General features: G+C 36.2%; 4 protein-coding genes across 10 annotated transcripts in view; 1 reads left to right on the forward strand and 3 right to left on the reverse strand.

The window, feature by feature from the left end:
* Window positions 1–11,244: 11,244 nt before the first annotated feature.
* Window positions 11,245–14,928, reverse strand: LOC128884020 (serine/threonine-protein phosphatase 6 catalytic subunit). The gene is made up of 7 exons (XM_054136989.1): window positions 14,606–14,928; window positions 14,364–14,459; window positions 14,018–14,225; window positions 13,825–13,904; window positions 13,637–13,742; window positions 13,388–13,549; window positions 11,245–13,307 (listed from the first exon to the last, which is right to left on the reverse strand). The coding sequence occupies exons 1-7, from the start codon at window positions 14,672–14,674 to the stop codon at window positions 13,117–13,119; spliced, it is 912 nt and encodes a 303-aa protein (XP_053992964.1). The 5' UTR covers window positions 14,675–14,928; the 3' UTR covers window positions 11,245–13,116.
* A 3,402-nt stretch (window positions 14,929–18,330) lies between these two features.
* LOC128884893 (uncharacterized) lies at window positions 18,331–20,280 on the forward strand. Its single transcript, XM_054138563.1, has 3 exons — window positions 18,331–18,694; window positions 19,049–19,195; window positions 19,498–20,280. Exons 1-3 carry the CDS (start codon window positions 18,511–18,513, stop codon window positions 19,737–19,739), a joined length of 573 nt encoding a protein of 190 aa, XP_053994538.1. The 5' UTR covers window positions 18,331–18,510; the 3' UTR covers window positions 19,740–20,280.
* Window positions 20,281–20,622: 342 nt separating this feature from the next.
* Window positions 20,623–22,870, reverse strand: LOC128875491 (uncharacterized). The gene is made up of 2 exons (XM_054121125.1): window positions 22,276–22,870; window positions 20,623–21,902 (listed from the first exon to the last, which is right to left on the reverse strand). Exons 1-2 carry the CDS (start codon window positions 22,549–22,551, stop codon window positions 20,856–20,858), a joined length of 1,323 nt encoding a protein of 440 aa, XP_053977100.1. The 5' UTR covers window positions 22,552–22,870; the 3' UTR covers window positions 20,623–20,855.
* Window positions 22,871–23,527: 657 nt separating this feature from the next.
* LOC128882976 (dynamin) overlaps window positions 23,528–27,659 on the reverse strand; it is a 31,851-nt gene continuing 27,719 nt past the window's right edge. For all 7 annotated transcript variants that reach the window (XM_054134922.1, XM_054134892.1, XM_054134883.1 and 4 more), the window contains one exon: window positions 23,528–27,658. In XM_054134922.1, the coding sequence (XP_053990897.1) occupies window positions 27,595–27,658 (64 nt within the window). In that variant the 3' untranslated portion in view covers window positions 23,528–27,594. The remainder of the gene's footprint in view (window position 27,659) is intronic.

The raw sequence follows: 27,659 nt of genomic DNA on the forward strand, positions 1-27,659 counted from the left end.
TACTACTACTACTACTACTACTACTACTACTACTACTACTACTACTATTACTACTACTACTACTACTACTACTACTACTACTACTACTACTATTACTACTACTACTACTACTACTACTACTACTATTACTACTACTACTACTACTACTATTTCTGCTGCTGCTACTACTACTACTACTACTACTGCTACACTATTACCACTACTCTCCAACCACTATCAATTTAAATAGCAGACTACCAAAACGACCGAGAAGATCAAGTTGACCGATGTTGAAGATAATGGTGTGATAACGATGATGATGATGATGATAATGATGATGATGATGATGATGATGATGATGATGATGACGACGGGTCACCAAGCAACGGCACAAACGTACACACGACTGATCGATGAACATCGATCGCAATTTCTACGCACCGACGCGCATACCAAACCTTCAAGTATCGCATATATACATATACATATATGTACATAATATGAATATGCCCAAGGGGCGCACGCATCTCGACAAACTCTCTAAAACGTCTGGCACACTTGACCCTCTCTGCATCGATGCATCCACGTGATTCCAACCCTGATCGTTGTTGTCACGTACCAGGGAACCGTAAGTGTGATATGTATTTCAGTTAGCATTCTAAGTAAGAGAAAGACACGGATTACACTGGCCGTCAACCACTTCGAAATATCGAAACAGGAAACGTCGTTACTCGGGACTGGATTCCCTTCTCGAGGGGGAGGAAACAATGACGTTCGAACATACTGAACAGGGAACAAGAAAGGAAACGGACGAAAGCTGATGGTCACGTGCACGAATCGTTCGCAGGCGTCCGTTAACTCTATGCGGCGGAAGATCCAAATTCCTATTCGAGTACAAGAATGTACTCGACAATACAAGAATTGATCGTATATCTTTGTTCAGGATACGATAAATGACTTATTGGACACGTAGCAACGGTAGAGTTGACGGTAGTTTAGTTGTAAAGCTGCCAGACCACGTTAAAGAACCGTTCTTGTTTCGTTTTGGAGATCTTTTGTGCACAAGGAGGCTGAAAAAAGATAGAAACGATGGAAGTGCTGCTCGACAAGCAAACAGCTGAGGCGAATTGTTGAATTCAGTCGATTTCATCGATGAATCGTTGATGTTAATCTCTGTGCTTGAGAGGACATGTTCTAAGTGGTAGTCGAAGCTAAACACCGTGCTGCACAGAGTTAACGGCGCCCATCCTTGTACAAAAAGAAAAGAAAGCTCATCGTTCACATTGGAAAGATCGGTAGGAACCAGCCCATGGCAGCAAAAACTCTGGATTCGTGGTCGTCTTCGTTGTTATTGTCATCCTTGTCGTCATTCAAAGCTCCGAATCATGGTCCAAGCGCGCAACACAGAAGACTATACGATATATATACATATACATATGTATATATATTACGCGTATAATATATACAATGTACAATGTATATATACATACATTCGCCGTTTTGTTAATGTACATGTTAACGCCGTATTCAACCGTGATCGACGCATCCATTTATTGATCGAGTTCGCGTGGGCCTGATCCTCGTCTCGAATCGCGAGACTCGTCTCCAGAGCTTACGGAAATATACACACCACAGGTAAAAAGTATGAGACTTATTGCCGAGTACTTTTAATCATATCAAATCCCATTCATTTCGTGGTAAACTCTGTTTGAATATAACGTGATCGTTTGATAATTGTGTACTACACTGCCATATTAGATACTTCATTCGAGTACAATAACATAATTTCTTAAGAATGGAAGTATGTATGTTAGGTATCGAGTAGATAATATAAAGTAGGCATGTTTTAGTTAAAGTCTTCGGAATAGGAATATTATTATATCGAAATTATTAATATAACAGGTTGTGAAAACACTACACGTGACATTTTTAACGCGTTTCTATTGTAAAATCAAAGTTTTTAGTCGTCACACGATCAAGATTCTTTATGTTGAACAATTAAAAGGAATTCTCATCGACTATCGTAACGACAGTTGTGATATTAGTTGAAATTGTAAAATAATTGATCGAACTGTCTTCTATATTACCTACTTCTTAAATGATTGTTTAAGAAGTGTGAATCAAATTCAAAACTAAGGTATAGTCTGTCGAAAACATTTGTTTAATTCTCTTTACCGAATGTTTCAAAATTACGTTCGAGTCCTCTTCTATAAACAGTTATGTAAAACGTAACGTCATCTATACAAATTAACATGGCAAGAAAGATGAAGAGAAAAGAAAAATTGTTTTCTGAAAAGTTCACTAATTCTTCCAAAAACACTGTTTTATACAATCGACAAGGCTTGAACTCATACTTGTAGCCAGTAGTGTGTGTATGTATAGATGGGAGCTCGAGAGATCTGTCCTGAATGGCCAGGACCCTTTTCGTAGGGCCTTATTGGGCCTTATTGATTAGCATCTTTTGCTCAGCATTCGTGACGTCTGCAACTGCGAATAATCCACAAACAGCATCACGTTAATTGGCTAATATATATCTTCTTTTCGTCACTGAAATTGGACAGAACGCTCACGCTCGCATCTTTACTTTAACACGTCGAATCTCGAGACCTGTTTCGAATCCAGCGTTGGACAATAATCGAGTAATGCTTAGTTTTGTAATAATAACTCACAGTTGTCGGGTTAATCGGTAATCATAAACTGCATTCACAATCCGCAATGGTAAATTGATAATTTTTAATCTTTCACGGCTTAATCGTGTTTCGTTATTCAGAGATTGTTAACCATGATTACTGATTACTCGGGCTACATTTTGCCCAACGCTGTAATCGAATGTTTCTCGCGAGGAACGCTTTCGCGGGAGTTCGGTGACTTTTTGATAATGTTTACTTGGCGACGTGTGCTAATGTTTTGCGACAATTTTTCAATAGATTTTTAAACGCTGATTTTTCGACGAGCATTTTTAAATCGCAAACAGAGTACTTTATACATGGTTTTAATAAATTCGTGGTTCCATTCAAACTTGAGGCGAGGATAGGATCGCACCGATCAGCGCGCGCGCGCTTCGTTTCATTGTTAAACTAGCGACGAAAGATTCTGTTTTTTTTTTTTTGTTATTCCTCGCTGAAACGACTGCGATAATTTTCATAGTATTGTAACGGAAATGAATGAAGGATGCAGAAATCGTGTCTAACGAAACGGAATGCACGAACAACGAGAGGCTTGGTATTTCTCTCTTGCGGGGGAGCGTACATTCGAGGAAACAAGTATTCGACGAATTATTCAATTTTTGTCCATTGTTAAAAATGTAGATAAAGTATGGATAATTCGAATATGGAGTAATAGCAAAATCTCGTTTGATTATAGAATAATAGATGACGAATAAACTCTAATGTTCTATTCGATTAAATAGTTAGTCAAATAAACTTTTATTCGTTCAAGATATAACATCATTCTATAGTTAAAATTCTAATTTTTCATGACGAATAAAGAATTGTTCATCTTTTATTCGTTATTGGAGATGTTTATGTAAGTAAGAATTCTGTCTATCTCTGATGTTGATATACGTATATGCACAGGCACACGACGGTATTCGAATACTTTCAAACCAAATTAAACTACTTTTATTGCCGCAGTGACGAATAAGCGGCAAAATTGTGCATATAAATGATAATTGAACTTAATTTTTTTGTATACGATAATTACGTCGGAGAAATAACAAGCTGCAATGTTTGTTATTATTGTTCTATAATTAAAATTTAGAAACGAAAATAATTCAAGGAGTTAAGATAGTGCACAGAAACCAACTAAACGGATTTACTTAATTATTTAGATTAAACAAATAACATACACACACCTATTTGAGTATGATAAAGTCTATTTATATTATATGGAATGGAGAACTCGATAAATTTTGAACCGAAATGGAAGAATATAATGGAAGAATATAAATCTAAAAGAGCTGAATTTTGTACGTAGATGATATACAAAATTTGAAAAAAAAAAACAAGATACGAGTACTAACATATAATCTCAACACTTTTATGTTACGCCTGTGCTAAAAGTATTTCAAAACTCATTTCTTCGAGCGTTAAACAATTGGTTAAAAGCGTTCGAATACTTTCGGTGCGCCTATGCAGGTTAATACGTGTATGTGTGTCATCGACACGTGTGATATTTGGTTTCCTCGCGACCCAGAAATACCCAGATCCTCCGGATTGGCTCAATTATTTAAGATACGGCGAATTATAGAATGGGAGAAAATCCAGCGAATGAAAGAAAAGAAACCAGTGGCTGACGCCAGTCGAAACGTCGTTCGTGTCCTTGGAGAGCAATACTCCTTGTATACGCATGTAATGATTAATCGGCGCACGTTCTATCGCAACGTGATTGTTTCATCTTGCCTCCGTAGAAATTATCGTAAATACGCGCTAATCACCTGTGCGTGTGCGATCATAAACATGGCGAAATCCCTTCTTACCCGGAACATCCATAAATACCTACTGTAAGGGAAAAGAAAGATTGGTATCCTTGTTAACCGTAACATGGTATCACAAGACCCAATTCGATTGACCATTCTTACTCTAGAACTGATCGCCCTTGCTCCGTGCAATGCTACATGGACAGAGAATGATTAGTCCCTGATCAACTCTTTACAGAATAGTTAGTTTGTACCACCTAGAAAGTCCATCGCTCCTAGACTTCTTTTCTATTCGATTACACCGATTAATATCAATAATCGCTTGTTTTGAGAACTTAGACTATACATTTACTCGACGAATCCTCGTTTGATCCTTGTGCTGCACAGAGTTGAAGGGAATGTAATATCACGAGTAAATAGATAGTGGACAGTGTAAGCTAGCGTTTGCTCAGACACAGGCCTCTCGGAAGACTGACCGAGACGTTTGACCCAATTCGACTCGCCGTTCTTTCCCTAGGACTGATGTTCCTTGCTCCATACAATACTGCATGGAAAAAAGAAACATCAGTCCCTGTTTAACGCTTTACAGAATGGTACTTTGGACGACCACCTAGAAAATCTTCCAAACCTAGAATTCCGTGTCTCTAGACCTAGGATTCTTTTACATTCGATAGCAGTGATCACTTGCATCAACAAAGTAGCCTATTTATTTGCCCTGTAAACAGAACATGGACCCATTTGCCAATCTTATATTCGATTATTCTTCTCGTGCATGGAGACTTTCAAAACTAAAACAAGAATCGAAGTTTGTGCTGTAAAGAGTTAAAGAAGAGACTGACCGATACGTTCAACCGGTCCAACCCAGTGTCCCTCTAGGTCTGATCTTTCTTTCCTCCTATGATAAGCATTCATCCTGGCATTTTCGGTCGTTTGCATTTATCTCATTCTTTTCATCGATATCGAGCGTCGTCCATGGACTCATTCGCGATTCAAGGTCCTAGACGACAGAGACTACTAACCGAATTTCTGCTCAAACTAGCGCCCAACCGTGTGGAGGACTCCCACGAACGATTATTCTGGGACTTTCCCTATCGAACGCAACCGTTGCCTTTTCGAATCTTTGCCATGGCTCGTGATCGTTCACGCGCGTACGAAGAATCAACACGAACTATTCACAGACCTTGGGCCTACTAGCCTAAGGATATTTGTCCATACTATAAGACTTAAATGACGATGGGATACTTCATACGGTAAACATGTATATTATTTGAGGTTTAAGGAACTGGGTGTAACGGTTCCTGTATTCCCCGGACATCATCGTACACTTGTCTCTGTGTTCAATTGCGACGGTCGATAAGCGGTCGCGAGTCCGTTGCGAAACAAAAGATGAAAAAAAAAAAAACGAAGAAAAAAAAACACACAACAAAAAACGATAAGGAAAACCTCGCTAAAATTAATTAAGAATTCGTGACCATTGGCCCAACGTGTTTCTTGTGAACGTAAGGACACTTCTTCCTTTTGTGCAGCGAGCGTTCACGATTCTGCGCGCGAAAAAATTTGCTTTCGAAGTTACCGTTTCGTACAAGTGCAATACAGAGGAGAAAGCAACGTATGATATTTGTTAAGCGATATACGTTCTCGTTCCTTTTTGCTCTCTTCCTTCTATCCTCCCTATCTTTATAAATATTCTCTACCCCACTTTCATCCTCGTCCCACGTATCCTCGAATCGTTTCACCCACTCCCTATCCCTCTTCTTTTTTTATTCTCGTTAGATCGTAAAAACATTATGTACTTCCCGCGAAGGAACTTTTTTCTCGTCGCGTCCTATTTATTGTTAGTGTTTGTACATACGGGTGGCAGTGACGGTCGCGAAACGAATGCGAGAAACAAAGTATAACGTCGTCGTTAACGGAGGATATGAAAAGAAATATATAAAACGAGCACCGTGTTGGACTGTCTTTACATTACGTTATATATACATACAGGTATATATATATATATATAAATATAAATATAAATATAAATATAAATACAAATATAAATATAAATATAACTATAAATATGTATATTGTATAAAATGAAATGTGCACCGATGTCTGGGAGTACAGCAGCTGCTTACGGGAGAGCTACGCGTTGGATCAGCAAGACTTAGGGCATTATACTACCGCGAGTATATCATGCCCAAACCTTTAATATTTAAGTGCGAGTGAGAGTCTATTGAGCAAAAGTAAAAATGAAAATGAAAAAAAAGTAAGAAATTTAAAAAAAAAGAAAAGAAAGAAAGAAAAAAAAAAGAAAGAAAGAAATAAATAAATACACAACACATGCCTCTCGTTTGTGGGTTCAACTTTGTACATATTGTACGAAAGGTTTAATAATAACTATGTTGAAAGTACTAGTCCTGTCTCTTTGTATAATTCCGTGTTATACCTGCTCTTATATAGTGTCGAGCGGCGCCGCTAGCGGCCGCGAATAAATGTGATTTCGGGCCCCGAGCGAAACGATATAAATAAATATATTACTCGAGCTTTTGCAAAAGGAACGACAGGGATATATTGTTTCGCTCGATCGTTACCGAGTTCCAATTGTTTTCTGATAAGCGTGAAACGATACAAAAGGGGTTTGTAATACTTGTGTAACGGAGCCAACGGACGAGCCATTCGAGAGAGAATTTCGTTTGCGAATATTGAAACGGTGAACCAGGGTATCGAAAAACCATTAAGCGTTGATGCGACTTTCGATTAGTTTTCGCAAATTGAATTCGAGCGTTGTAAATTTTACGAATGTACTCTTCGAGCCTCGATATCCGACGAGGACAAAACAACACGTTTCCTCTTGTACTATGGTTTCATTTCTTGTTAAAACGACGAGAATGAGAGCGAGCACCATCCAGGGCTGGGACTTGACGAATTATTTTCTGTAATCGAGTATACGAACACTTCGGCGGTTCGAATATTCGGTGAATATCGTTCGAATACTATTCGATTTCTTTTTTTTCTTTTTTTTTTTCTTTTGTAGTACTCGAATATTATTGGAACGTATCGCGGTTTGATCGAGTATTTGGATATTCGTAGAATTCGAGTAACGTGACGTGGACTCTGACGTGGACTATAAATCGAGTTCTTTAAGATTATCGTTCGTTTTTAGACTTGATTTTCATTTGACTCTCTGTAACCCGGTATGACTCTGAGGGCACATACCCATGCACGTACATATTCCAAGTCTGTTTTGTTCTTTCTACGACTATGCGCTATTGTATTAGGTGGACTGGAAAGTAATGTCTGCTCGTTGATTCTGATCGATCTCGCGTCGAAAATTTTGCACGCTAGGTGGCAAAGGGGCTATCGATAACGAGGGTGATTGCATAATTGCTTAAAAATAGAATATTGTTAAGAGCGTTTGTTTGAATTTAATTTAAAAGAAATGACATTACTTTTCGGCCCCCCTAATAGTTTTAAAGTAGCAGTATGGACACCATGTATGGCGGTTATTAGTCGGAATTTCTCACGCTAGGATGAATATAGGATGAATTTAGAGATTTCTTCTTTTTTTTTTTTTAAATTCTCCTTTTAATTAATATATCTCATTACTAATAAACAACAGTGTCTAATTACGTGACTTTCTCCAGATGTCAACAATAATTCGGGTTACAAAGGGTCAAGATGTTATACATTTGTATTTTGGTAAAGGAAAACTGATGTGTTCATATTTGATCGATTATAAGCAGCCTCAACGATCACACGCGATATCGTACCCTACCATAAATTAATGTAAGACGCTAACGAGCTGCTGTATTTATATATCTTTATATACGACTGTATTTATATATGTTTATATACATGTAAATTATCGATCATCTTCTAAAAATCATTCAATGGCAATCAGACGAACCGACTCAGCTGATAGCGAGATGTAATGTTTAAGTATTTCATCGGAAACTACATTATTTAAATAATGTAAATATACGGATACTTTCTTATTCGAATAACAATTTTTCGTGTAGTAACATTTAAATGGTAACACGCGAATAATATTCGAATACTACTATTTGAATAATAATATTCACGTAGGAGTATTCGAATAATAACATTCGGATAGCGATATATTCAGATAGCAATGTTCGAACAATACTATCCGGGTAACGACATTTAAATGGTTACGTTCGAATAACGGCATTCGAATAGTAACATTTAAATAGCGATATTCGAATAAATGATACACGAGTAGTATTATTCAAACAGTAACGTCGAATAGTAGAATCGGAATAACGATATTCGTATAGTAATATCGAAGTATTAATATACGAATATCTAAATACTTGGAGTTCATTGGTAGCATTCGAACGGCCAATTAAAACGTTCAAGTACAAATCTGTTCGAATAGTCTCAGCCCCGACCGGTGAACACTGAAGACGCGCCGCTCGTCACGGTATATCGAAAGATGCGCGAGATGCAAACGTTAACCCAAAAACGACGGGCAGAAATGAAGCACGAATGCCGGATTGGCAAGAAGAAAAAAAAAAAAAAAAGAAATACTTTTTCAATGAGTGAGTCAAAGTTACCAATTTCTACCTACGTTTAGGAAGTACATTTTTATCGTCTCGTTTACCTTCGACTATTCCTTTTATAACTGAGATTTGGGCGCAGTGTGAATCGCCGCTCTGCCGGGAACCGGATGCTGCATTCGTCAAGTTTGTCTTGCTTCTTCTTCTTCTCTCTTTTTTTTTTGTATTTTGTATAATATTTTTTTTTTTTTTTTTTTTTTTTTTTAAACTTCGACGGGCATAACGATAATTATACATGCAATTTCTGCGCTCGAATTGATCGGAGATTTTTCGCGATCCGCGAACACGTTAATTCCACTGGGAATCGTTCGACGCTCGATTTTCCACGCATTTTCGTATATTTTGTACGTTTTATAATTTTTTTTTGCTCCACCCCCCCCCCCCCCCACCGAACAATTATTTTAACAAGATTGTACTTAGATACTTTTTACTGTACGAAATCTTTTTTTTTTCTTTTTTACGTATATACGTGCAAATCGTGCAGATTCTATCGCAACGTTTACTTTCAGCACAAAAGAAAACGCAGAAGCAATGATTTAATCGTTATTCTAACGTAGCGGTTTTTTTTTTTTTTTTTTTTTTTAACTTTACACGACATCGATCGAAGAAAACATTGAAAGAAAGAGCATTGAACAGACTGGGAAAGCTGCGTATATATATATATATATTTTTTTTTTTTCCTTTACTTTATCAGTACGTATCTTGAACCAAATACTCTAGTCGGCGGAGAAGAGAATATATATGTTTATTGTAAAAAAAAAAAAAAAAAAAAATTTATATTCTAGTTTTAATTTATTTCTCGTCGTTACTAAACGATTTCGTGTAGACGTTCATCGAGCTTATCCGTTGCATTTTCGCTGCATTTCACATTACTTTGTATTAAAGCTGCTCTCGAAATCGTTTGATTTTTTTTGTTTGTTTGTTCTTTTTTTAATTTAATTTAATTTTTTTTTTTTTTTTTTTTAAATCGTTTTACCCAGTGGCGAGCGATGTTAATAATAAATGTAATTACACGTTAAATGCGATACAACGAGAGAACGAAATCGACGGGCGCGCTACAGACCTTTAGCTGAACGTAAAATCTTCAGATTAGCTTTGCATGAGAACGTGTACATAGACGATGTCGAGGAACAATAAAAATTCGTTGTTGTTGCAATGATTAATGATCGTAAGATAATATTATAACGTTGTTCATCCGACTAATAATCGGAGGCTATCGGTTCCGGGCAAAACAGGCTAGATTTCACAGGTGGCGCGTGAACCCCCTGTATTTTTATGAATAAATAAAATATTTTAAAAAAAAAGAAACGTAAATCTGAAGTCTGTTTGGAGATGCCTTTCATAGGGATTATAAATGTAGATAATATATTATACATAGTGAACATAAATACACTATATTATTATATATAAATAGTAAGGAGTAAATAGAATTATTATATATACGATGAAAATAATATTATTACAAGTAAATAAACTAATTAAAGATGAGCAGATTTGACGAAATCTTTATTAATTCCACACCCATGCCTACATAATGTTGTTTTATTTTTTCTCTCTCTCTCTCTTCTGTTACCTTTTAATACCTATTTGCGCGTGTGTATATATATGTATATATACAGACACACACGCGCACGTATACATACTTATATTGTACTTTGTTTATCACGATAATAACGCCGGGAGATATTATTGATAATGTCAGTTGCAATTTTTGCGCAATTTTATTACAGACGTTTTCACTACATTAACATAACAAAGTCTATACTTTCAAGGTACATGTTCGTTAAAGTGTTAGTCTACCTGTGAGATCTTCAAGGATTATGCGTAGTGTTCAAGCACTTGCACAGAACAATTAAGCTATAAACTAAGTCTCGTCGTCGTTTTAATGTCGGCGTATTTATATCGAGTGATGCTCAACAATCTAAAATCATCGCAAGCGCTTGGACACTTCGATAAGATTAAAGCGATCACAGACAGAGGCATTTAAAAAGGTGATTCCTGCGAATATCTAGGTAGACACAGAAGCTAATACTTTTTTTTTTCATGATTCCTAGGATGTCTCTGCGCTAAGCAGGCAATCTCACGCTTCGTCTTTTCTTCTTACGGTATTCGAGGCTGCAAAACCGACAAGTCGAGTTTGTAACGTAAACTCCGTGTCTTGCGTCGTGTAATGATCTATCTAAATACAATATCAATAAAGTAAATATAAAAGCAGCGATTAATGTCAAATCGTGTAATTGCATATCGTAACAATCTGGATATATGTATAATATACAAATCGTATTTTATTTATTTATTTTTATTTTTTTTTTAATCATTTTCTTTCGTTCGTTTATCGATAATATTGTAAAATGTAAAAAGTATCCGTATGTAAAGCAATCGAATTGGATGCCGAGATATCTTACCGAGACAGCGATGTCGAAATTTGATAAAGGAATTATCGATTAGTATTTTCTTGGAATATAAAAAAGTGAAGAAAATTCCTTAATACACACCATTGTTAAGCTCTCTGTTATTTATATGTTCCGTCCTAGTTCGTCTATGATTATCCGTCAGTAGAAAGTATTTATTTCTAATAGACCGTCGTGTTATAGTTCTGAAGGCACTGTTCAAAAGTTGACTATACTTCTTCAAATAACGAGTCTTCAAAACATCCTCAAAACGATCCCCGACATGGAAAATCGTTACAAACGTCGACGCAATTTTCACATGCCTCACTTGAACTATATCACAAAATTGAAAATAGAGTAGTTTCAACTTGACAACCAGTGCCAATGCCAGTGCCAATGCCAATGCCGTATTTGTCGGGTCTGTGATCGGTTAGGAGTATCATGAGCTAACAAATCGATGGCCAGAATTCAGGCTTATGATACGCAACGGCCAGTGCATTCCCCATTAATTATGTATCAATATCGTTATCATTATATTACACAAACGCTTATTAATTTAGAGGCACATTGCTAAAGGTCTCGGTCCTTAAAAATTGCTCCCTACATTAATCAACTTATGACAATCTAGTTATTACAATTATTCAGTACAACAGCAATTTGGCATACAATGTGGAAACTGTACAAAGATTCCGAGGATATATTAATATTCAACCTATTGCTCTGTACACATAAAAGTAAAACGTGGCTGAAAAGGCTGATACTCTGAAAGAAATTTAAATACTTTTAAAATCCTGTTTTCCAAGCAACAATTATGCTTATAACAAAGAAAACAGAACGAGAATTAAATACAGAATTGTCATGCGCATAAAAATAATAACAAAATCTCTATTATACAATATAATTGCTCTACTCAATTTCTTTACCTAGGCAGAAATACTTTGACTACTGCTACATACTATTTGTACCTCGGCAGAGTAGCCGAATTTACGCTGCTAAGAACACCGATTGCGCATCTAGAATAAAAAGAATTGCACGCAGCACGCACAGTATCTAAATCAGAAACAGATTAATTACATACTCAGGAAGACCTTAACAGTAGTATATATGTTCACGCTTTAATAAACCTGAATTCTACGCGCAACGATCGTAATATCAATTAAGCATTCACTGTACTCAGAGGCTCTTCCTTACCAAAATGTTTAAATGGTTTCTCGCTTAATTCATTCATACACGAACCGCTTTGTTGTTTACATATGTAACTTGCTTAAAAGCATTTGGCTCTTAAAACAACACGTCCACAATACTGCTCTGAGATGCGAATGCTCTGTAGAATGTACACAGTAGACAGCTAAAAGCGTCTAGACCACAGAATGTTTGCATTTGTCTCGATGCCAAACACTTTTCAAACTAGAGAAATCAGGCTGATGCAATGGCTGGCGCACTACGTATAAAAGGTAATTCTTCAACATATAAAAACAGGTATATTTCCTAAAAATTGCATAAGAACATTTTCCCTGAACAGATAATCACACGATAATTCTGATTTCCGAGTGACATATTTTCTTTTGATAAAAACATAAAAAAATTTTATTAAACTAGAATTCATTATCATTTATCATACTCTGATGTACTTGTGTAAATTTAATGTTCCATCATAGTACCAGCCTGTGTCCATCAACACGAGAGAAAGTCATGTAATTCTGTAAAGCTTAAACGCAGACACCATCTCCTTTCTGCATCCAGATGAATAGACCACTAAGTTAGATCACAAAAAGTATGGTGTAGTAGTTAAGGGTGGAATTACTCTTTCAGAATCAGGCACTGCTTTGAATAGCACTGGGAAAATGCGTCCGAGATGTGAGAACTGTAAAATACTAGCTATGTTACCGCAACGATAACAGTAATTTGGAGCCGACCACACTGTGACAAGTTTATCGTCAAACATGTATCTGTAACCTGTAAATAAGACATAAATAACAAACTTCATACATACCGCAATTATATTACATTATATCCATGCGAAAATATATATATACCTTCGTGAACCAATTGATGAGCTCTACAAATAAGTCTAAGGTCGTTGATCTCCATGAACGCATATGTTACCGCGCTTCCAAATAACCAACCAGCTCCACGTGGACTAACAGTCCACGATTCAACATCTTCTGGGTCCGACCAGACCAAATCACAAAAAGCACCTAAAAGTGGAACGAGAGATAAATTTTATCAATCTGGATGAACGTAATGTATTAATGTATGATCTTGTACAAAACTAATCGCGATACCTTTATGTGGAATTTCTTGGTTTCTCTCAATCGTTCTAATTTGATCTAGTGTTCTAATCAGCGGGGATAGTCCACCGTGTACACAGAGTATTTCTTCGTTGATTAACTAAACAAAAAGTATTCATATTTGTATGGTATGTATGTACATATACGCGTATTAATCTCATTTATTATTTACGAATACTAACAGCAGCGATTGTGAGCAAGTCAAATACCCTACAGCAGTACTTCCATGCATTAGCATTGCCATATTTGTTTTGACATTCATCTGCATGGGAAATAACAACAAACGTAGTTATTATGCATGCAGAAATAATAAAACGATATGAAGTATTTCTTTAAATATATAAATTGTTAACCATAAAAAAAATGTATACCAACCATAAAAACCGTAGACATGTGTAATTTGTCTGGATTCATGGTTTCCTCGAAGCAATATTATTCTATCTGACCACTTAGCTTTAAGTGTAAGTAGGCGGGTAAATGTTTCTAAACTGTAATACCCTCTATCTACAAAATCACCCATGAAAATATACTGTGTATCAGGCACTTCGCCTCCATTACGAAATAATTCTTCTAGATCGTAAAACTGAAACGTGGTAAACAATTCTGAGCAACAATCAATTTATAGAAAAGGTAATTCATAGCTCCGCTATCAAAACAGATATCATTATCTGTTGGAGATATCGACGCGATGTTGAGGTTAGGACAAAAGTATGAAGTTTACCTGGCCATGTATATCGCCACACACGGTTACTGGAAGGGCCACCGGTTGAATATTCGATTCTTCTAGTAATAAGTCACATACTATGTCACAAAGTTTCTAAACAAAATTAACTTAATTATCGAAAGAAATAGAGAAATACAAATAACCTACAAATGTACGTTAAACATCGTACCGCGCATTTTAATCAAATGTTTCAACGCAATTGATACGATAATACGTAATGTTCAGCGTATATTATTTACCTTAAGGTCATTTTCAGGAAGATACTTGCACTCTTTTGCAATCTCTATCCATTTATCGATGTCTGACATTTTGGACTCGTATTGCAAGAAAATACTGATCGCGCCCTCACACACTACATATATGTGTACTGAATTTATAGCAGATTTATATTTTTAACGATTATTTTGTCGAATCAGTTTAACTCGTGTTTTCGGTGTTTATTTATTTTAGGCACAAGATTTAAAACGCATTACTTAACGATGAACCCAAGAATTGACTTTCTCATCGCGTAAAGACTGCAAGTCGAAAACACAATCAACTTCAGGGTTATGATGCCAGATTGGCTCCCAATCGCGCATGCGGACTGGTTTTACCGTCAGTAAAGTATCTAATCCGACCATAAAACTGGCGCCCTTAGTTGTCCCAAAGAAAAATAAAATTATAAATGAAAATCGGATAGGGGTTGAATTAATTCTACAGACGAAACACATTTTTTATAAGTAAAAACTTTTCGTGCAGTAAAAGATTCCGGTGTTCGTGGTTTTGGTGTCAACCGTTTCATTAGGATCATACATTGTTTCCTATAGGTACAGCACTGCGCGCTCAGCCTTTGTCAACGCGCGTGCGCGACTGGAAGCCAAATCTAGCATCACAGCTTCAGGGTAAGACTGTAAACGACTAACTTCAGTTCTCTTTAATCCTTTCACCTTATTGGTTCTTGTAATCGGTTTTCGTACAATAAACGTATACAGTGAAATATTATTATGAATGAAATTGTAGGCTTCTTTTTTACATCCTTCAACCATATGTACTAATAAACACGGCCTGTATATACGGTTCTACGAATCGTAGTGTAGAAATGATAACGGGAAAGGATGCCTACGTGTGACGTCACCAGATAATATTTCTGGATCATTCAAAATGGCGGATACAGTCTAATTCTCAAATATATCATTGTTCAGACACGTGCTGTAAAGGTGACATCTGTGTATCGGTTTTTACTATTTTATACTATTTTTTACTATTAGAGAAAATGTTGTCCGAGGCTTCGTTACGGAGATATTAACAGAAAACCTCGACCAATCAGAGCGCGAGTATGCCGGTTGAGCGCCCGCGGTAGCGTACGAGAGCAGCCACTTAACGCGTAGCTTACGCTCAACCGGCATACGCGCGCCCTGATTGGTCAGTGTTTTCCGTTAAAATCTCCTCAACGAAGCCTCAAATCACCTCCCGAACCACACTTTTGGGACACCCTGTATATGGTCGAAGGTATACATATAACATCCATAAAAATAGGTACATTATTATTATGTTGACTTTATTACTTTTGCACAGTCAATATAATAAAAAGAATTTACGTAGAATGGAATTTGTACTAAACGATTACTTTCAAGTATTTCATTCCCGAAACCTGATTACTATAAGCATCGACTTCTTAGGATTCAGACAAACACTGAATCACCTCACTCGTGAAATAAATTGTAATCAGGTTAATGAACATGTATTCGTGTCACGAAGTTCATTATACTAAAACAGAGGTTTAAGAGATAACCTTTCGAAAGAAAAATACGCGAATAACACATCGCGTATGGTAATAGTAGATTCAGATAACTGGCAGAACTGTAAGCCCAGTTAAATTTATATTAATTCTAAGCATTTGATAGAAAGCTGCATTTCCAATGTTGTACAGCTTTTTATTTCGCTAAAGTGTTTTTCATGCATAAATAAATAGTAATTTTACAGTAAGGTAGTCCTTATTTTAATGATTTCTGAAATGAATTCTGAAATTTCTGAATTTATGCACCCCTTAGTACCTTGTAAATACGTAAGAAAATATTCATGCAAAATTTGAGGAAAATAAATGGTTCGTTTAAATGGAAAATACGTGGATTGTATTTAATCGGTTACTGTTTTTTTTTTATATCTCCGGTAAAAATTGATGAAATGATTTGAAATACAATTTCGTGTATATATATATAGAGAGAGAGAGAGAAAAAGAGAGAATACTTTAAGTAAAAAAAAAAATCCAATTGTCTGAAACGAAGAAAGTGGTGTAACCCCTTAAGTTTACTTGCGATTCCAAGGATTACATAGAAACTATGGTTAATGTAAATTATATTATAAAAGAGCAACGGTGTACTAGTTTCTATCCGATATCTCAACAACGATATGACGGAAATTCTAAAGATGCAACCGTCTCGGTTAGATTAAGCCTTTATACTCGAGAAGCGACTCTCAGACGGTAACTCGAACATTGACAGTGACGTAACACTCTTTGTTTATGTTAGATTTCATTGAACCTTGAAGCGTTGATAGCAACGTCGGTTCATAAATAGACTCCTAAGCTCTTCATGTACTTTTTCAGGAAATATAAAATGATACAACTTAAAACAACAGTAAAATATTTTTATTGAAATTATGTCGCGTCTACGATTCTAATAGTACAAAAATTAATATTAAAAACATTTGTATACTACAACTATCGGTAATTAGAAACAGTCTATAACTTGAAGGAAGATTTTCTAAATAAGTACGTACGTACAAGTATCTACGTAAGTCAATAAATATATACAGGGTGTCCCAAAAATGTTGTAACACCTTGAAAGGGATGGTTCGGGAGGTGATTTGAAACAACTTTTTCCTTAGCGAAAATGTTGTCGGAGGCTTCGTTGAGGAGATATTAACGGAAAACACTGACCAATCAGAGCGCGCGGATACCGGTGGAGCGGCCGCGGTAGCGAAGGCTACGAGCTAAGCGGCCGCGACAATGCCCTTCGATGCACGTTGAGTCCACTTGTTCGCGTATAAGCGCGGCCGCTTAGTTCGTAGCCTTCGCTACCGCGGCCGCTCCACCGGTATCCGCGCGCTCTGATTGGTCAGTGTTTTCCGTTAATATCTCCTCAACGAAGCCTCCGACAACATTTTCGCTAAGGAAAAAGTTGTTTCAAATCACCTCCCCAACCACCCCTTTCAAGGTGTTACAACATTTTTTGGGACACCCTGTATATCAAAATTCAATTATGCCATATTAAATTTTTCTTAAAAATTGCCACGAACTTTCTGACCAACCTATTATCAAACACATTCAAGTGTTCAATGTTCTTGAAAAGCCCCAAATTAACAGTATTAGAAATATTAATAAATACTTGAACGGTATAATACATATTTATGTATGCAAATAATTTTCATAAAAATATTCAAATACTCCCAGCGATAGACTGCATGCCAGTCTTTTCAAGCATTTTCGTTTGAATGACCAACGTTTCATACGTACAGTAGGTGTAAAATGTATTCGTACACCGATCAGAAATTCCCTAAACATTATCAAAATGATCTGAATTTACCAGCTCGCTATAACGAAAATGACGAGCGCAAGGGAGTTAATAGTATCCATGGATTGAAAAGTTTCGATCGTTGAACCAGAATACATAAAAAGAAAATAGAGAAATTACATTCCATCGCGGTTCTGCTCCAATTATACATATATACATAATATAAACATCTTATCTTGGAAAATAGAGGGAAACGTGCGCTGCATCATTCCGAGTATGGGAGGTCGGACGAGATAAGGAAGTCGTGGTGGCCGGACAGCGTCATCGAAGATCATGAAGGACGTTCGTACCTAGCGCTCGTTACACAAAGATGTTGCTTTTTCCCTCCGTTTTGTATCTCGTCGATTCGTTCGTCCTCTCCCCCCCGCTCCCCCCCCCCACTTACTCGCCAGCCGAGTTGATAAATGAAATCCAGCATCGCTACGTGACACTAGTCCAGTACATGGTTGCTTGTTACAACGCGATATATTATAGAACGCTCGCTCGACACTACACAAATTGTTTTCTCGCAGTACTCGCAGCACCGACATAAAAACGTATAAACGCGACTGTGTCACGTTAATTCCTTTAACGAAAACGTATCCAATCTGTTGATGACCGTTTCGAAGTATTTTCATCGTAGTTGCACGCGATTCGACACAATCGAGCACCAGAATCGAAAGCTGCGGAAACTCGTGAGAGTCCACTTTCCTGGAGCCAAGATAATCGGCGAAGGGACAACAAGAAAGATAATCACCAAAAGGGAAATCGCAGAGCTGCTCTTCGAAACTTGTACCGGTTAGTTTTTTGCTTTGTTTTTTGACGTATGCATTCGGAAATTATCACGGCTACCAATTAGTACAGAGAAAATTAAAGAGAAATGTGTCAGGAAATGAAGGGAAATTAAAGAGAAATGTGGCAGAAAATTAATAGGAAATGTGTCAGGAAATGAAGGGAAATTAAAGAGAAATGTGGCAGAAAATTAATAGGAAATGTACCAGGAAATGAAGGGTAATTAAAGGGAAGTGTGCCAGGAAATTAAGGGAAATTTCTACGAAGCTGTATATGACGCTATTATTTTAGAATAGCTTATTAATACTATATTAAAGCCACACAGCGAATGATTCGAATGAATTTCTTTCTCCATTGCAGATTGCAAAAGGATGACGGCGATTCCGCAGGGCATGTTTGCAGCGTACAAAGTTCGCCGTAATATTGAACGCAATTCTCTAATGCGGATGGAGGAAAGAGAAAAAACGGGCAAGGAAAACGCGTTCAACATGAGACCTCCTGGGGAAGGTGTTTATCGAAATTCTATACATCCGATTCTCCTCCGTTTTAACTTTTTCTGGTTCAGTTTTTTATGACTTCGATACATTTTTGTCGGGCATCACTCATAGTCATAGGACCACAAAGGGTTAAGGATAACGTTTATCAAAAGATGTCTCGATTATCGAGTCGATATGAAACAAAGAATATGGTTTACCGACCAGTATTGTTAAAAAACTTATTAATGAAAAAATATAACATTTTTTGACTGTCCCATTAGTGATAACACATTCGTGATTAGATAAATAGATTAACCAATTTTGTATTCACAGGTTGGGAGCTTACACCAGTGAAGTACAACAGCAAATTGATGAACAGCATCTGGGGACTTTACAACCGTTATTCCGTCCACAATTTCAAGAAAAACACCGATGGCGACGAAGGGGTGTTTGGGGCGTTCGTGGCGGTTTGGGGAAGTGTTTTTGAGAACCAACCCCCCGCCACGAACACGGTGACTGCAGTTGCGGTCGCCGAAAACAATTGTTTCACAATCAAAAATGCAAACACTATCTAATGGCTTTATCTGTCTTTTTACCTTATAATTTGTGCATTTTTCCAGTTAGCTAATGCCGGCTGCAGTTACTTAAGCCAAATATATTCAATCATTAGAAGTTTAATTAAGAATTATAGTGTGGAAATTGTGATTAAGAAACTAAAACTTACGAGAAATCATACAACATGTGGAACTGCAGAAAATTTTCCATTGCGATTGTACATTCTACGCAAGACTCGATACAATTCTGAAAATTTAAACTTTTCTCTGAAAACATCGATCGCATTGATTTGATACAATTACTATGGAGACAAACGAAGCAAGTGTGATTTAATTTAAAAAGACTGTCATGATATTCTTAACCCCGTATAGACTGTTACAAATATCAAAGAAATGTACGTAATGTCAAAAGAGTATAAGAGTTTTACAAAGAAATATATATGTATATAGAAACATTGTAAACTATCAATTGTATATTTTGTTATGATGTTATATACTAAACGTGTACAACCCTCTATTAATTATATTCGAGTTGCGATTAAATAAATATAGTTAAAAATTACATATTGTTCAATTCTTTCCGCTTTTACATTGTAAATTATCACCAACCGAAAGTAAACTTATTTTCATCGCGAATCCAATAATACGTTAAGGAATTACAATAGCATGACAAGCGGAAACATAATGTAGCTATTAAATGTTGTTTTATTAAGGTAAATATGTAATATTATTTAATATTTGTCGATCATCTAAAAGTGTATGAAATAAAAAAATAAAGATGTTTTATAATCTGCATTAACACTTAATCGACCTATGTTATTGGCTATAATTTTTAGACGCATTAACATTATTTAATAAAGTTGAATAGATTTGTAGTCTAACCCTTTGTACTCCTCATTGTCAGGCTAGCTCTACTGTTCATATACTTACAATTAGAGATGTCCTGTTATAAATATAAGAATAAATATAATATTCTTATTAAACAATGTGAATTTATGTATGCTCGTGTCTGATTAATGAAAGTGTTTAATTTGAGAACAAGTTGTAGAATGTACAAAATTGGCAAGATTCCACTGGAGTGTAAAGGGTTAATACATGTATCTTTAGATAATAGATGAACAGAATCCAGTGTGTATTTTAATTCTGAAAACTTTGGGAGGAGAGAGTCAAGTCAGAAGTTTCTCCTACATAAATTATACTTTCAAACCGATCGAACCAACTGTTATTATGTTTCTGGGACCTTTTGTTTATTGTATAGGTCCTTGGTTTCCTACAGGGATAAGATTCTTCAATTTCATTGGAACTGTTAGAAACATTCTGTTCCAAACCCATAGACAATGAAATAGAAGGAGATGATTCTAGTTCTTCGTCATAAGAAAACTGTTCGTACATGTTGTCTTCACTCATCGAGGAAACATTGTTAAATCTTTTTAGATCTTTTTCTATGGAAAATTCTCTCTCAAACGTTTTGTTGTGAACTGTTTCAACCGTGTTGCTTACTCTCTTTGTTTTGCAGGAACATTCGTACAATTTCTGTTTTACATAGGGGTAGTCTTTCGTGTCACTCACATCCCTACATACTGTAAACGTTTTCTCATTGGGGTTTCTTATCATTTTCTTTGTGATCACAGCATTCCTTATCTTGGCAAAATTAAGATTCGAATGTTTCGTGGGAAAATTGAAATTTCTACGTTTCCGTTTTACTTTCGGAGGAATGGTTTGAGTGTACGTGCTTACAAATTGTTCGTTTTCGTTCGGTAAACAGACATTTCTAGCTTGCGAAGTATCTTTCAGATTAGATTTTGATGGAAACGTGTACGAATTTAGGAATGTGGGATCTTCTGGATACGAATCTAATTCGCAACTTAACTCGGAGAATCGTGGAAAAAGAGTGGCACGTTTTGTTCCGAATATTATTTTATCGTGTCGTTGGATTCCTTGTTTAGCTTTATGGGGAGAGATAGCCTCCTCCACACTTTCCACGTATTTCGATGTTGTCAAATTTCGATCTACAGACGGTCTCGCAAATTGCTGACGAGATTTGTTGTCAGTCTGACTGCACTCGTCTGTCAAACATGTGATTTCAGTAGGAATGTGAAACACGTTGCCCTTCTTTCCGATGCGAAAAATATACCTCAGAGGTGAAAGCAATGCCGGATCCAGAGTCTTATTAGGATAATAAACCTGATAACAAAGACACGGAACAAATAACTGTGAAAAGTAATTGTGATATTACAAAAAAAAAAAAAAAAAACTGTTGGAAACAATTACAAAATCATGTACAGTGGGTGTAGAATGTATTCGTACACCGATCAATTTACGAAAAAACTTTTGTGAGAAATTGTAGTTTCTTAACTTCTTTTTTTATAATCAACGGTATTTCACATATTCTCGGAAATCTCTAAGATAGACAGAGTCAAGCATGAAACCGAATTATTTCATTTCTAAAATATTTGTTTTTATTAATGGCGAAAGAAATATTTTACATGTGCACGTTACGGTATACAAAATTAATTCTTTGAACGGATTAAAAATACAGACGTAAAATTAAACGTACCTCGTGTTCTTTTGCAGATCCGTGTCTGGTCTTCAGCAAACCAACGTTTCCAATTTTCCTCGTATACTTCTTAACTTTGTATAAAACGCTTGATTTGTCATTCGTACGGTGTTCGTGGCGATTATTGGACGAGAGCTCCAGGTCATTGGCAAGATAATTGATTTTTAGCGCGCCAATCTCTGCACGTAAATCGTCCAAATTGTTGGCGAGCATATTAATCTGATCGATCACTTGCTTCATTTTTTGTTGATCGCGACCACATCGTTGCGTCGACATGTATCTAAACCTAAACGAGGCTTATCGACGCCCAAAAGGTTCCAATTTTCAACAAATATTACAGAATTTTCAGAGTCCAAAATGTATATTGAATTTCACACTGAAATGAACGGGGTCCATAACCCAAATTTATTAAATTATAACCAAAAATAGAAAGAAGAAAAAAATTGAAAGGCAGTTCACATATTGCACAGGGCGTCTCACAAGGGAAGGTCGCGATCCGGACGAGCGCTTTTTGAACGAGACCAGGCTCAAATGGGCATAAAAAAAGTGCAAAACATTATGGGTATCTGGCTAGCCGTTTTTATAAAAAATGGCTTTAAACATTTACTGGTCACTAGATATACGAAAACATTCTAGTTTTCGACATAATTATGTATTTGGCTACCGAATATATATATATATATATATAAAATATTATATATATTATATAACATAATATTATAATTCTTATATATTATTTATAAAGATTCATTCTAATTTATACTATACTGTAATGAATATCATATCAGATCGAGAACTTGGAAGGCTGATAATTCAACGTGACAAAATGAGTTAAAATAAATATTTTTGCGTAAAGTGTAGTAATAAACGATTGGATACAAAGGCACAGAATTAATTTCTAAATTAATACAATGAATTAATACATTGAATTCTCGCGCTGCACTAAAGTATTTTTGTGCTATCGATAAAAAATTGAATTTCGATGACATTTTGGTTCGATGAAGGCTGTTTCAGCCGGAATGTCGCATTCATCTTTCGAAAATAATTATTTGTTTGAATAATCAAAGATTACCAATATTACCATACAAATGTTTTGTTATTCTACAAAACAATCCAGAATAAATAACTACTAACGGAATATAGTTCATATTAAAAAACATGTAATCTACTGATTACAAAGGGAACAGGAAAGAACAATTTAGTAATCGGAATTGGAGAATTCTAAAAAAAAGACGACAAGAAATCGGTAGACTCGTATTAAATATCATTTATTTGATTCGCCGTACGTCCTAGGTACATTAGTCGTCAGTCGGTGTCGCGTATCATAGCAGATTGGCTATCAACGTGTGAAGTTTGGTAATACAAAAAGATTCTCCCATCCTAGCATGTACATCGACACGTAATACTATACTCGTATTTGATTTTTATGTACAAATTGTAACATTGGCATCCGTTAAAATAATTATCATTTCTCGAGGGACGCAACGCGCACCGTACATGGCCATTCCGCCTTTCGTCGGTGTCCCTTCGAAAAAAGCATCCTATCACAACAGCTAAACAATTAAGATGCAAAAATAAAATCGTAAAAATAGATAAACATGAACAACATCGCGCGTACATCGATCAGGAATTGCGTTTCTATTTTTATTTTTATTTATATATATATATATTTTTTTTTTTTATGTACACAGGTGTAGCGTCGAGACACCCGCGGAGAATTTTCGATTCCGTGTGTTCGTTGTTCGTTTGTAAATCGCGTTGTATAAACTCGAGCTGTAAAATGGCATCGTTACTCGTACTTCGATAAATTACATCGTAAAAAAAAAAAAGAAGAAGAAGAATTTGTTACGTTTGACGCGATCGTCGCAACCGGATCGTGGCGAGTTTTCCTTTTTGCGTGCCGCTTTGCGCAGGCATTTATTACTGGAATGCTGTTGTCGATCGCATATCGTATTTTGGTAAACACGACCACACAAAAGTGTATCGTGACGACCAGCGGAGGAACAATTGCAATATAATCGTTCCGCGTAAGGTAAAACACCCAGTACTTGAACACTGCAAAAAAAGTTGAACCGATACTTGAACAATTTCGTTTATATTGGTATTATTTGAAAATATTTACTATAATATAATGTTGAAGCGTACATACTACTTTTGAATTCTCGCGCAGTGGTGGGGATGGTTTCTATGCAGTTATCATAAACAAATTTGTGCAGTAATGGAGACATTACTGTAGCTCAGTCCCGAGTTTGTGCATTTATAGAGACTTTTACTGTACAAAGCGCACCGCTCTACGTACTCTTTATTTTTCTTTTTACTTTCAGTTTCTTTTTACTTTCAGTTTGAACATGTGCTTAGAATTGTATTTTCGACTATTGTGGTCTCTTCTATAAATTCGTATGTATGTTCATAAAAGTTTCTAGTTGTATACGTATACATGAAAGTGGAATTCATTTAACAGCGCACTGTTGTTAAACAGAATTACAAGTGATATTTAACATATAATATAAACTATAATCAATATTTATTTATATTTATATCGTCGTGCCGCTCGCACAACTCCGGCTAGTGTTACTTTTCGAATCAAGGTAATATTTCAGCTATTTTTTAAAACATGTTTAAAGTACTGGGTATTTTACCTTATACGTCGAGGACATTTTATTTACCAAGCGCGCACATAAATGCAGACGACGTTCCAACGATCGCGTAGCAGTCGACATCGAAATGTTTCATGCGCAATTACCTTAAGCCGCGCTAATGTTACAACAAATCCTCCACTGGCGACGCTAGTCTCACTGTACATTTTTGTATAGCCATATTTTGTACTTCGTTCCTAGCTAAATTCTAGGTAGAACCGTGTACTTTTGATCGTATGTAAGTTCACCTAAAATCGAGGTAATCGGGTTGCACATTACACATTGTCCGCGAATCGCGTTTGAACGCGATACCTTGGGGCCACGAGTCTTCGGACAAGAAGCCAAAGCCAGCGATTATTGGGCAAATTTTCAGCATCTAGTCTCTTATACAATTTATGTTGATACCGTCATCGAAGGTCACTTTATGCCAAACTTTTAAGCGATTTTCCATTTAAAGTCATTTGGAATTTATTCTTTGTTGTTTATAACAGGATGGTAAAAATGATATTATTATTAAAAAATATCGATGACCTTAAAGATTCGAAAATGTGACCTTGAGAAAAGTTTTGCCAATAATAACAATTGACCCTTGAAAACAAATACTTTCTTCCTGTCGTCGACAGTAATAAACATATTACAGAATTTACGATAAGCGATTATTTCACTGTGTCAAATGGGAATATATTATTTTATATTACTTTATACGCACCACTGCTACAGATAATAGAATTTCTTTTCTCATGAAATATAAATTAAAGAAGAATTGGAATCTCTTTCAAAATATACTAAAATTGGCAGAACTTCACCACAGATGACGGTATAGGATTCAGACGCTTCATCATTCGAGAAGATTGCAATCGATACACATATCCCCGTTAACATTCGTTTGACAGCGTATAAAGCGAAGATATAAATTTCAAATAACGAATACAGAATGAATACCTTTTAATCCGTTGCTCGTTAAATAAGAACTGGAATTTCAATCGTATAAAGTGAAATTATATTTCACTGTGAACAGAGATTTATTTGTACGACTGTTCAGTCGAATAAACGTCCGGTCGCAAATAAATCACTATAGGGCATTTTTATTAATCATCTACTGCTCGAGTAAAATTTTACTCGTCGCTGCCGAAAAGATCGTCGATTCTCTATTCGTATCTGTAATACTGATAACTCCAAATGAAAAAAAAAGAACAGTAAAAATTCTGAATACGAAATCCATTAACCTCACCGCTTCTTGTCGGAAAACTCACTATTGTCACCGCTACGAAGCTAAACGAATCGTTCTTCTGGAGTTTGACATGCACCAAGCACGCCATTTTTAATACTTAGCAACTACACGTAACCTAGAGTTGGGCATTAATCGATTGATTCTTCTCGAACTAATAAACTGAGTTAATTTAATCGTCAAAATTAAATTAATTAAATTAAACCGCGATTAACGGTGGTCGATTACTGAAATTAATCGCTCGCGACGATTAACGATTAAATTAATCACGAATTTCGCTTCACCAAATAATGAATCATTTGATCGTCCTAATTCTTGGTTAATTCGATTAGTCACTAGTCTGCTACCATCCTTCGCTAATGGTGATTTTCAGTTTAGCGATGTTATTTAAGATTATATTTCTTAAATATCCTAAGACGATATAGTTTGATAAGTGTATTCATATTTCAAAATATCGAATTAAGCATATTTGTTTGTAAAAATTGTCGGTTTCGAAAATAAAATTGTTTCGGGGCTGTCAAGTTGTTCTGTCCTTTTCAAGCGTCATAAAATTTCTCATGTTTCAGAGTTAAAGCGTTATTCGATATAAATTATCCAGATTAAAAATGTCGCCGGATTATTATTATTATTTCTAGTTTCATAATATTTCCAGGAATATATTTCCGACTAGTTAAATTTCTTGAACACCGAAAAAGTTGTTTAATAAAGAATGCTGATTAATTTAATCACCAATGGTCGCAAACGACCAACGGTTCGTTCGATTAACCGAAAATTAGATATCGATCTAAAAAGATTCGTTAAGAACAGAGCGCAACGTCAGAGAAACGAGTGATCGATTCAACCGTCAATCGTTACTTCAATTACGTTTTAGCCCAACACTCGCGTAATCTAAACATTTGCAACGGTATAAATAAAACATAAAAGACGACGAAAAATCTTAGACAAAGTAGAAGTAGAAGTGACTGGATTGAATCTCTTGCTGCCGACCATCGAGCAACAGACTAGACGACCCCTTTGGACTAGAAGTCCTTTGCGCTGGCCACCTGCGTCTGTTCCTTTCTCTTCCTTGGTCCCTCTCATTCTTTTCTTCTATTTCTATTTACTTTCATTTTTTTTCTGGCACAGCCTTGTTCCTCCTGCTCCATGGGGGATCGTGCTGTCCCTCCTTTGGGATCATCCTCGTCGCACGGACGAAGGGCTTAATTCTCGCGGTTGATCGAGATCAAAGAAGGGCGCGACTTGAAGGACGCGTTCCGGAGTCCTTTGAGAGGATTCTCACCCTCTGTGATTCGCGACCGTCACCCGTCATTACGTCGGGTGACGTCTCTCCCAAGATTCGTCCTGAGCTTTGTCTCACGTATCTCCCGGTCATCGGCTCGTTTCAGAACGACATTCCTTCGAATACTCTCTCGGGCGTGGATGCGCACAGATGTAGTGTGCTCTCCATGGACTAGCTCAGTTTAATCGGCCGTAGTACGGCCTGTCGGGAATTCGGGGAGGAATATTGGGTACGGGACGCC

The sequence above is a fragment of the Hylaeus volcanicus genome, chromosome 1 (genome assembly GCF_026283585.1).
Source record: "Hylaeus volcanicus isolate JK05 chromosome 1, UHH_iyHylVolc1.0_haploid, whole genome shotgun sequence".
NCBI lineage: Eukaryota > Metazoa > Arthropoda > Insecta > Hymenoptera > Colletidae > Hylaeus > Hylaeus volcanicus.